The sequence below is a fragment of the Mesoplodon densirostris genome, chromosome 4 (assembly GCF_025265405.1).
Source record: "Mesoplodon densirostris isolate mMesDen1 chromosome 4, mMesDen1 primary haplotype, whole genome shotgun sequence".
NCBI lineage: Eukaryota > Metazoa > Chordata > Mammalia > Artiodactyla > Ziphiidae > Mesoplodon > Mesoplodon densirostris.
Window position 1 is genome coordinate 43,076,738 of NC_082664.1, and position 12,167 is coordinate 43,088,904.

Sequence of the window (12,167 nt, forward strand, 5' to 3'; positions counted from 1 at the left end):
TTTTGTTAAAGATGTTAAGATTGCATTTGCCAAGCTACATTCCAGTGCGAGCCGAACAAAAGTAAACAAGCTTCCCCTGAACTCATTTCCTGGGAGAGAAATAGCGTGGTAACTTATTTTGGTCCTGCATGGCTCATTAAACATGGAAGTATCCTGTTCATTTGCTTGTATGGGAGAACTTAAATACCACAGATGAGTGGAAATAAACTGTACATTCGCTGCAACTTCTGGGAGTATGCCATATTTGAAATCAAAGGACTTGTCTCAAATGCAAATATATGCAGAGGGAAAGTACAGGGAAGTTTGAGTACAGAGGGGTAGAGAAGAACATCATGTGGCATCAGACAGGGCTATTCTGGGTCACTTGGGTTGGCTGACTGCAGCCTTTTGTTGAAAGCAAGGTAGAAACTGGTTTGAGAAGCCAGTGAAGGATAGGCAATGACTGAAGATTTCTCTTGGGACAAGGCTGCCTGATTTATTTTCAGTTACGGCTGAATAGTACTTGGAGCTGATGTAAAGAGTTATGGAGTCTATTGTTTTCTCAATATTGTTTCCATGACTAGTTGCTAGGATTGAGTGTGTGCTGAGTGTGGGCTGATGAGCGACTGGGTGGGCAAAATAAAATGGTCTGCCCAGGTTGCTATGGCAGCCAACAGGAGGGCAAGTCCAGTGAGAAAATGAACTCAAGTGAGGCAAAGAAGAAAAATGCAATAAGAGCCACATATGTGCATATCCTCATTGGCTGTAGACCCATTGAGTGCCCCCTAACCTTCACTTGGCTGGATGCTTCTTATCCACCAGGTACCAGCTGCAACACTACTTCCTCAGAGGGGCCCTCCCTGACCACCCACTCTAAATACCACACCCCACCTTCCATTAATCCCTATCAGTCAAATCTGTTTTATTTTCTTTTTTGCACTCATCACTAGCTGATTCTGTGTTTTTGCTTATTTGTTTATTGTCTTAGAATCTAATAACTGTGAAAGCAGGGGCCTTTCCTTCCTCCATGGTATCCTCAGAGCCTGACATAGACCCCAGCACAGAGTAGGAGCTCAATAAACATTTGCTACATGAAGAACTGTGTGCTGCTTGTGGGGGAACCTTATATTTTATTCGTCTTTGTATTTTGAATTTCTGGCTTAGAAACATTTATTGAGCAAGTGTGGGCCATGATAAAGCAGGGAGGTTATCCCTGTGACCTTTGTCTTCCTTGTCACTTGTTCCCAGGAGCCATTAGCCAATGCAAAGTCTGGAAGGAACTCAGGGGCTTCTAATGAGCAGCTCAGAATTATGGTTATGTGGCCAGACTGGGATTGGAAACATAGCAGACTGAATGTGGAGGTGAAAAAGACACAGCTTGCTAGAAAACAGGACAAGAATTACTAACAGTTATGAAATGCTTACTATGTGCCAGGCACTGTGCTGAACATTTTATATACACTGTGTCTTTAATCCCACAACTATATAGAGAGGTAGGTTCTATTATTATACCCATTTTACAGGTGAGGAAGCTGAGGTACAGAGAGTTTAAGTAACTTACCAAAGGTCACCTGATTGTTTAGTGGTGGAGCCAATATTCAAATGTACATCATAGGATCATGTTGAGAACCAACTGAGATAATTAGTTAAAAGTATTCAGTTTGTACTCATAAATGTGTGTTATCTCCTCACCTCTTTCCCTATCTCCTCTCTTCTTGTTAGTACTTTTCTGATCTCCTGATATTGTATTTTAATGCTTTTTCATCAACTTCTCTTTTTTATCTGTCTGGTGGAGAAACGTAAGTATACTATGGTACGTTTAGTAGCGCAAAACATGCAGGTACAAATAGAAAAGCCAGTGCTAAGTAATGAAATGTATGAACTAGGACACTGGGGATGGGTACCACAAACTGTTGGGTGCTCAATTCCACCATGCCTGGAAAGAGTGGCATGTGATGATGTTATAGGCTTTTGGTCTGAATTCAGTTGCTAAATAGCTCTGTGACGTTGGGTTTGTCATTTAGCCTCTGCAGACCTGTTTTATCTTCTCTAGAACTGAGGGTAAGATGGGGCACTGAGGCAGGAAAACTCTAAAATTCTTTGTAACTCTAAGAGCACATGATAACTTTGTTCCATGGCCTTTTGTGCTCTCATGGTTTGATGAATGCTGCCCGGCCTGGCCTGAGAGCAGTGGTGCTACTGGAAACCAGAAGGCCCAGATGTGACACATCTGTATTCTTCTCACACTGTGGTCTGTATAGGAGACAGCTCCCCCTCAGGCTGATAAAACTTTGAAAAATCAGAAAACACGTTTTAACTATTTTATTATTAGTTTATAGCAACTTTCTCTGAGTTAGAGCACCTTTCTGTATACTTCAGGCTTTTGATAGTAGGGAAAGCTAGGAGGAGAACAAGAACAGTGTTTGCCTAAAACGTATTAGGGCTGGCAAGCAAGGGTCGTAAATCAGACAGCCAGAGGTCAAGTTTAAGGGGATTAGCTAACATTCTCAGCAGGAGATGGAGGAGCAGTTTTCTCCCCAGGGAATATTTGGCAGTGTTTGGAGACTTTTTTTTTTTTTTTTTTGCAATATGCGGGCCTCTCACCTTTGTGGCCTCTCCCGTTGCGGAGCACAGGCTCCGGACGCACAGGCTCAGTGGCCGTGGCTCACGGGCCCAGCTGCTCTGCGGCATGTGGGATCTTCCCGGACCGGGGCAGGAACCCGTGTCCCCTGCGTCGGCAGGCGGACTCTCAACCACTGCGCCACCAGGGAAGCCCATGGAGACATTTTTGATTGACGTGACTCGGGGGAACTTTGGCATCTAGTGGGTAGAGACCAGGAATGTTGCTAAACATTCTATAATACACAGGATGGTCCTCCATAGCAGACAGTTATCCAGCCCAGAATGTCAATAATGCTGAGATTAAGAAATCCTAAACTAAGACGGGAGAGCAGAAAAAGTATCACATCTACAAAATCTGAGATCAGAGATCAGGAACCAGGCAGGCAAACTGAGCAACAGCAGGGCAGGCAGCCCAAGGTAGGAGGTTTGAGCTGCAGAGTTTTGGGAACCCAGCTAAGGATTAGGATTTAGGCCAGACATCTGGAAATAGGCACAGGCCACCAGCAGAATGAAACTTCTAATGTGCCATCGGCTTTCTGAAACAGAAGCCTCTTTTAATTTTTTTTAAGGGGCTTCCTGATTCTGGCTTGCTTGGGGTCAAATCTGGAATCAAGAAATAGGCATAATCCTAGCATGGTCTCCTTACTACAGCTATTTGAGATAGGCATGGTCAGTATTATTATTATTATCTCCATTTTACTGCTGGGTCCTCTGAAGCTGAGATGGGTTAAGTGATTGCCACATATTACCAGTAAGTAAGTGACAGAGTCTTCAGACTTCAAGTCTGGCACTTGTTTGACTGAGGAGAGTTGGGGCGGTGGGGGGTCAAAGTGGAATCACGTGGCTGGAGCAGGGGAAGTGCACAGTTATCAAGCATAGAGTTAAGCTGTAGGTAGTTCTCCAGAGCCCTTCCCTATCAAAGCTGGAAGACGGGAAGAAAGTGCTCATGGAAAGATTGTGTGGTTTATGCTCAGATTTTAGCACATAGGAATTTGGGAGAATTTTGTTACCTTTTATTGAACAAGTCTCATTAATGAAACTCATTAATGAAATCAGGAATTTGATACATTATGACAATTTTTTTTCCATGCCAAACTGTGCCCAGCTTTATTAAAGATACTTTTCATAAACAATCGTGGTATTTCAGGCAGGACATGGGCAGACAGTCATTAACAGTATACAACAACTTTCAAATGCCCTTTTCCAGTGGACAACCAACATCAAAAAGCCACTATAAAACCCAATGAAGTCTTCACGTGATGCTCTGAACAGCGAAAGTTTAGAGTGAGGGTTGACATTTAACATTTAGCATGTTGTTTAACAACTTTGCACAAGCTGACCCTGACTTTCAGGAAATGGAAATGAAAATGGCAGAAGTATCAATCTGAAGATCCACAATCTAAAAGGGGAACCGCTGCTCTTTTGAGGGATGCCATCTCAAAGGTGACACTGGAAAGTCCAGACTGCCTGACATACTGGTAACCAATTTTTGGGGGTCAGTTTCCGACAGGTCTCAGGGTTTAAGGGAGTCAAGTCTATGCTTGAGGTAGAGAGGGAGAAGAGGACATAAAAACTAATTTTAGTTTTTCCACATCACAAGGTGTTTGTGCCACGGTGGCTAATGTGTGTCAACATCAAGGAATCCCTCCTTCCTGGGAACCAAGAGGAAGTCTCTCAGAACTTGATGGGAAAGGAGTGTTTTCCCCACATCAATCCAGTTTTGGAGACATCCTATTAGTGACATGTGACCTTCCCCCAGAAAACAACGAGGTGTTGTGTGTGCTAACAGCATAGCTTAAAAAAAAAGTAAAACAAAATTCTGCATTTTTATAAAACTTGGTAAAAATAGTATTTCAAACTGTACGGTCACCGGAAGTACACAGTTATCAAAAATGCACACACTTCACTCGGCATCTCCAGCACCTTCAGCTTTCTGTGCCTGCTCTGTTTTGGCATCTGCATGTTCTGCAGGGTTATTCCCATCCTTGCCAGCATCAGCTTTCCTCTTTTTCCCTTTGGGCACCTTCTCTCCCTTCTTTGGAGGGGCCTTTTTAGGCTTGGGCTGTGGAGCAGGTTTAGCAGAGAACCTTGCAGATCTTCTCTGTGGTTTGTCCTTCATCTTGGCTTTATCTTCTTTAACATCCCCTTCAGCCTTTCTCTTGGGCATGGTGGTGACGGTGGCGGGATGTAGGCACTGGACACAGGGATGCAGTGACGCAGGCTTTTGTCGGTCCAGGGGTCACTCTCACCTCTTCTTCCATTTTGACAATTCTAATAATGACTTGAAGTTGGGGATCTAGACTTCTCAGTTGGTGAATAAAAAATTAAAAATTAAGATTCAGTACAGTGGTTTCTTCAGCTAGTTTCTTGCCAGAACTTTTTGTTGCTGTAGTACCTAAAACTGTATTTTGAAAAAAAAAAAAAAAAATCAGCTACCTCAGGTTAAAGGGAAGGACTTCAGCAAGGGAGCTGTCGCCGCATCTTCCTTCAAGTGTTGTCTGGCCAATGCAAGCAAAGGGAGTGTTTCCCGAACAACAGATTCCAAGAGTCACCACAAGTACAAACATATGCATGGTAAATATTGATACTACACAACATCTTACTTTTCTCAAAATCACATTTTGGGCAGTTTTAGGAAATGCTTGTGAAGTAAGGGGTGAACTCTCCACCCCCTATAAACTTAAATCATCAAAATAGGTGTCACGGAATCCAGAAAATAAAGCTGAAATGTCAGTAGAAGTCCATGGGCTCTCCTTCAAGATGTATTTATTTTACAAAGGTTTCTATACAACAAGAACAAGCAAAATTAAGATAATAAACAAAATGGTAGAATAGGAGAAAATATTTTCAATCATTTTGCCAGGTTTATGTTTATTACCTAAAAATACAAGTGCTTATAAATCTAAAAGAACTAAATTGATAATGAATAAATAGACACAACAGTTATCATCTGTTGAATGTTTGCTATATTCCAGATATTGGGTTTAGCATTTTTTTTTTACTTTTTTAAAAAAATTAATTAATTTATTTATTTTTAATTTTTTTGGCTGTGTTGGGTCTTCGTTTCTGCGTGAGGGCTTTCTCTAGTTGTGGCAAAAGGGGGCCACTCTTCATCGCGGTGTGCGGGCCTCTCACTATCGCGGCCTCTCTTGTTGCGGAGCACAGGCTCCAGACGTGCAGGCTCAGTAGTTGTGGCTAACGGGCCTAGTTGCTCCGCGGCATGTGGGATCCTCCCAGACCAGGGCTCAAACCCGTGTCCCCTGCATTAGCAGGCAGATTCTCAACCACTGTGCCACCAGGGAAGCCTGGGTTTAGCATTTTAAGAACATTATTTAATTTGATTCTTAAGCAACACTGCAGAGATGAATATTGTTATTATGCCTGTTCGGCATATGAGGTACATTAAGCTTAGAGAAGGTAAATAATTGTTCAAAATGACCTAAAAGAAAAAAAAAACCCAGTAAATCAGTTTTTGAAAACTGTTTAACATCATAGTAAAGAGAGGAGAATTAGGCACTGGTTTTTATCTATTCAACTAGCAAAATTAGAGAAGACACTGAAATGTGCTGCTGACAAAGTTGTGGGTAGTTAGGTACACGCTCCAGCATCAGCATTGCAGGATCCCAGCCAGCTGGATTGTTCCAGGAGGTGTGGAAATGCTTATATTATTAAACCAGTACTCCCACTCTTCAGAAATTTCCTTATGGAAAAATCAAAGGAAGAATAAATGTGTAGATAGGTAGACAGATGTTTAGTGTATTACAATTGTCCATTAATAAGGAAGTGGTTAAGGGCGTCGTGGCATATTTATTAAGAGGGCAGCATGACTGTCTTTATACACAAGAAACATGAAGATCATCTTCAGGACACCCCCTTTGTCAGGACTATGGAATGCATGGTTATTATTATTATTTTTTTTTGCGGTACGCGGGCCTCTCACTGTTGCAGCCTCTCCCATTGCAGAGCACAGGCTCCGGACGCGCAGGCTCAGCAGCCATGGCTCAGGGGCCCAGCCGCTCCGCGGCATGTGGGATCTTCCCGGACTGGGGCATGAACCCGTGTCCCCTGCATCAGCAGGCGGACTCTCAACCACTGCGCCACCAGGGAAGCCCTGCATGGTTATTTTGACAGACAGTTGGAGGAGAGTATAGGGCATCTTGATGATATTTTAAGAAACTGATCCAAGTACGTCTTCTTTCCTGCCTTAAAAAAAAAAAAAAATGGAACCTCTCCCCACCCTGAGGCATCATCTTGTTTTGGTCATCTTGCATATAGTCTCAGGGTATCTTTTATTTTTTCTTCATAGTTCTTATCACCATTTGTAATTACTTTTTCATTTTCCTTGCTACTAGTTTGTTAATGTCTGTTTAACTAGACATTAGCTAGAGGTCCCGTGAGGACATGGACTATCACTCTTTAACCCCCAATCTTGGTTGAGTGCTTGTCACACACAGGCACTTAGTAACAATTTCCTGAATAAGTGGGTGCATATATATTAGGACTTGAACTCTGTGTTTGACTATTGCCTTCAAAGCAGAAATATTTCTTATGATGCCCCCTCCTGTTTTCTAGTAAGTTCACCACATACTGTTCATCATGCTGAGATCTGCTTTTAAAACATACACAAAATAAGCCTTACTAGTACTGAGTATTTTATAATTTAATCCTTCACAGTATTATTATTGTACCACTTCCCTTCCCCCTCCTCCAGATCTTCTGGATATTGGTCACAACTTGGTTTGAGTATTCCATCTCAAAACTCATTTCTATGTGCAACAAATATTTATTAAGCCCCTACTTTGTCTCAGGCACTATGTGAGATGCTGGAGATACAGAGCTAAATCTGATTTCATTCTGATTTCTTAGATGTACCTCAGGGATTGGAGAAGGCAGACAATGAGCTACGTTACCATGTGGTCAGCTCTGTAGCAGTAGAGAAGTGGACAGGATGCTATTGGAGATGCGTGAGGATAGACAGCAGCTTCCCGGGGAATGGCTATTTTGTTCTTTACAAAAAGTGTGAATCAGCATTAATTAATCATTTGAGTACCTATTGTATTCGCATGCCTGTTTATGTGTGTGTGTATTTTCACCCCCCTTAGTCTCTAAGATTATACATGTAGCATTAAAGATAATCATAAAAGAAATTGGAAACAAGGATCCTACATCAAGCATCAGGGAGAAATTGTGCTTCTGTGTATTAGCGGAGGTTGGGTAAAATAAGTGAGGTGGGGATTAATCAGGGAAGTACATGGAGGTACTTCATATTTCTGTCTAAGGAAGGACAGGTGGCACAAGTGACTGCACAGTGGCAGGGACAAGGGGCACTGCTAGCAGAAGTACTACCCTGAGGAAAGGCACGAAGGTGGGAGTTGGTAAACAACACAGAAAATGGAGAGCAGATTACCTGGGCAGCTGGAGAAGGATGCAGATAGACAAAGGGCCTCTGGGGTCCTCCCAGGCCTGGGAATCAGCATTAAGGAAATAAGGAAGAAAGGGAGACTCTAAGAAGGGAGGTAGGGTACTGAACAGGCTGACCGCAAGATCGGGTCTGGGAAGGGAGGGATGGGAAATCAGTATGAGATGGGAGAAAGGCTGAGCGGTGGAAAGCTTGACGTGGAAGGAGAGCCACCATGGGGCACCTTTGTGTTCCCAGGAGGGCCCAGAGATTCTAGGTGTCCATAAATACCTTCTGCAGAATTGCCGGCTCAGTAGGCATTGATTGATGGACCAGGAGCTGGTGGAGAGAGTGGGAGTCCAGAGGTGAAGACAGTATAGATTACCATCTAAGCATCTTGGTCTGAAGAGAATGAAGTAGAGAGACCCTGGCAATTGCAGCGGTATGTAGGGTTCAGGAGGGGAATTTTGAAGTCAGGAGAGAGATTTAAGTTTGAGAGGGAGAGGGGATGAGCAATGCAGTGCCGTCTCCAAGGAAGCAGCAGGGAGGGCTTCTGTGGGCTGGAGGGAGATTTGCAGTCTGTATTGGGGGACCCCAAAGACTCTTCTTTAGTTATTCCAGAACTATCACCCTCAGAAGGTAAAATCCAAGAGAGAAAATTCTGTTTAAAATTGTAGAATGGAGCTTTACACAGTGCAGTGTGCAGCAGGGTAAAGAATAAACATTAGGAGGGGCATCAGTGCCTGTGACAGTGACCTTAAAGAAGAAAGCTCTCTGAGAAGAAACCATTTTTCAGAGTAAATATGAACTGTCTTGCTTTAAGTGGTTGCATCTCAGGAGTAATTTATTGCATGCCCTGTTTGGAGTAAGTGAGTAATGCACAAGACTTTTGAGTCTTGAGCAGTATAAAATAGCCCAGACACACTGTGGTGAGAGATATATAATCTTGGCTTTAAATGTTACTATTTCTGCTGTTTTAACAAAGTAGCTGATTCTAACTATTACAGAGCAAAAATTTCAAAAATACCGTATATGAGAAAATCATACAGAAGACAAATCAGGATAATTTGTTCCTTTTCAGGATAAAATTATCCCAGAGAGAACTTGGCTGCCATTCTAAACCATGGACTTTCTATATTTCTTTCTTTGTTTGGGTTGCCTGTCATTAGCCTAAAATCATTGAATTTGCTTTACATGGTAAATGAATGACACCATTCATAGAATAATTTTTAGCATTTCCAATCAGGGTTTTCCCAAAGACTACTTTGAAGTAGCCCCCAATCTGGCTTGCTAAAGCCATAGATGCACTGATGTACTATTGTTCGCAAAAATGAGTTAATGGGTTAAAAAAAATGAGATGGAGTGGGACTTGTGAGAAGTTCATTTAGCTAGTCCTTTCCGTAGTCTTTCTCTGCGTTGAGCTGATGACTTTCCAGAGACGTGCTGACTTTACGTCTTCAGAGCTTGTGCTTTCAGATGTAGAGCAGATAGTGGGCTGCTGCTCAGTGAGGACCCCATGCACACCTGCCCTGGCCGCACTCTAGGACAAGTGGGGCCCCTCACTGCCAATCCAATATGCAGTCAGCTAGAAATCAGGCTTTTGGCTCACTTTTCTACAGTAGCTTTCGTTGATGCCCAACTTTTAGCCTCTGACTCTGTTGCCTTCCCTGATGTATATATAATACAGGAAAAGCCTTAGTTGACCTCCCTAGATTTTTTTCCCTTGGGCGCCTAGCCCTCGGTTATCTGTTGAGGCCTTCAGCTAATGTGCATGTTCTATCTTTTTCCCTTCACCTTTCCCTCAGCTTCCTGCCTGAGATGTGGATATGATGGGTCCACATCCCAGTGTGCAGTATGCCCCCAGGGGCATGAGGGAGAGTCCATATTTTAAATAAGACTTTGTGGAAAAACAGAAGGAGTCTGGGCCTTTCATGAGTCCCAGCCTGGGACTGTTATACACCTAGACTTCTTTTACTTAAGGAAATTAAACCCAGAAGTAGGATTTCTGATAACTTGTAGTTAAATGCAGTCTCAACTGCTTAATCTCCCCATCAGCTTTAGCAGTGGTCATGAAACCTTTTTGATCATGATGTCTATCAATAAAAATTTTGAAGTATTTATATATATTTGTATTTTTAATTATTTATAAACTATCTACATGCACTGATATGTTAGACATAGAGAAAAAGGAATAAGTTAAAGACAAAAAACATTTTAAAATAATATTGTATTTTATTTTTATTAACAATACAAAATTTTTTTTTAAATTTTGATACTGAGCAACATGATTACAATTTAATATGCTTTTGAATTTTTTGAAAATCTAAGCCTAACACCTTTTGATTGAATGATCTCAAGGTCTGTCTTCAAGGTTAGTTTAGCTCTACGCTTGGTTTTATTGGCTGTCAAGTCTGAAAAAGATACCTGACAAAGACACGTATTTCCAAAAGGAATAAGTAAATCATTGGTTGAACTTATTATATCTAGGTACTCATTTTTCAATTCCGTCCCTCAACAATGCAAAGGTTTTTTGTTTTTTTTTTATTGAATTTGGCCAGTAAACCTCCATCTTCCCTGATGACTTTCCCTGCAAACTAACTGGAAGTGATGCTCTTTATACATTTAACAATTGGTTTCAAAACCTACTGACAGAAACTCCTCATGTCGAAGATTTTTAGATGGATTGGAAAATTCAGTTTCCAATTTAATGTGTGCAGGTTTGAGAGTTTTTATATATGACACATATCATTTTCAGCAAAAAATTACCCAATAATGGAATCATTTCCAAAATGCTCCCTTCAGAGCTATTCTCTTTTGAAAAGCCATTATTTCCTCCCTTGTGGTTAAAGGGAGAGTTTTTGTGTCTACTTAGTACCGTATTACAGAAAGCATTTGTCATATCAGGAGAGGTCCAAATTTAGGTTACTTGTCTTTTTTTGTGAAATAAAGATGGATAACTCAACTTAAAGTTCAATAAATCTTTTATTTTCTTTACAGTGAGATAACCTGCAAACCTTGATTTGATGTAAAAGATTTTCTTGGTCACTTTCCATCTCATCGCAAATTACTGAAAGATTATGCTGTATTTCATTTTGTTGTTTTTGTAATTTTAAGTAGGCAGTTCTGCTATAAAGCTTATTTGAAAATGTGAGTTTGTTCCAATGCAATTGATATTTTAGGTAATACTTTGAGCATAACACAAATTTTGTGTTTGTTTATGCACAGTTTCATCCACGAGAAACACTGTGTGAATCTGGGTGAATGCAGAAAATAGCTGAATCAGGACACATGCACATACACACACAAATACCCGCTAACATTTATTAGCTACCTCAGTTTACCACGTTGTGTATTATGAGTCATACTCATTCACATCTGGTGTTGTAACTTTCCATCCAGTTTCAGATAACCCTCCTTCACCACTGCACAATAATCCACAAGCTGCAACACAAACCTTCAGGCCTTTTTCAAGGGACAGTGCCATATTTATTATATATTTATGTATGTCTTAGCCATTTAACACATGTAAAATTGTGCTTCTGGTTTTATTAAAATTTTGTCTTTTTAAAACAATCTGACACTGACAAAGTTTTTGAGCATTGTGCTCATTTTCTTCATAAGCCCTGTGATTTTTATTGAGATTTTGCGTAGTGTGGTGCTGTGATTTTTAAGAATGCATTTCATGTTATAGCAGAACTGACTATACACTGATGACCTCTAGTAGCAGTTTGTGCAATCCTGGCTTTAACTTCTTTGTAACAATGGTTTGCTTGTGAATGATTCAGCAATGGGTTTCACATTGAGATGCTATCACTGCAACCTTCCTTCCTTTTCTCTCTCCTGACAAAAGAAGTATTTATAGTAATTTCAATTTAATTGGTCTGGGAAGGGACCTGGCCATGGTCATTTTTTAAAAACACACCCAGTTAATTCTAATGAGAACTTTGGGTGGTGAATCACTGCTTCATATATCACCAGAAGTAACTCTCTGTGTATTTTTTATTTCAAACTAGCAAATACCATAAGCTGAGACATATTGAAACCCCAGTATTTTCATCCAGCTCTGTAGCAAACCTCCCATATTGTATAATTTGTACTAATACACATCTCTTCAAATATGCAGCAATGTTTAAAAAAAATTTTTGTTTTGGCTGCGCTGCACGGGTTG

The 12,167-nt window shown here is 41.1% G+C and overlaps 2 protein-coding genes across 2 annotated transcripts in view; one reads left to right on the forward strand and one right to left on the reverse strand.

The window, feature by feature from the left end:
* The window catches only part of RTN1 (reticulon 1), a 236,141-nt gene that overhangs the window by 40,768 nt on the left and 183,206 nt on the right, over positions 1-12,167 (forward strand). The gene's annotated exons all lie outside the window — the stretch shown is intronic.
* LOC132489132 (non-histone chromosomal protein HMG-17-like) lies at positions 4,505-4,768 on the reverse strand. The gene has a single exon (XM_060098075.1). It carries the CDS (start codon positions 4,766-4,768, stop codon positions 4,505-4,507), a length of 264 nt encoding a protein of 87 aa, XP_059954058.1.

Coding starts and splice junctions, on each gene's coding strand:
- LOC132489132 (XM_060098075.1), bottom strand. CDS start 4,768: ATGCCCAAGAGAAAGGCTGAAGGGGATGTTAAAGAAGATAAAGCCAAG.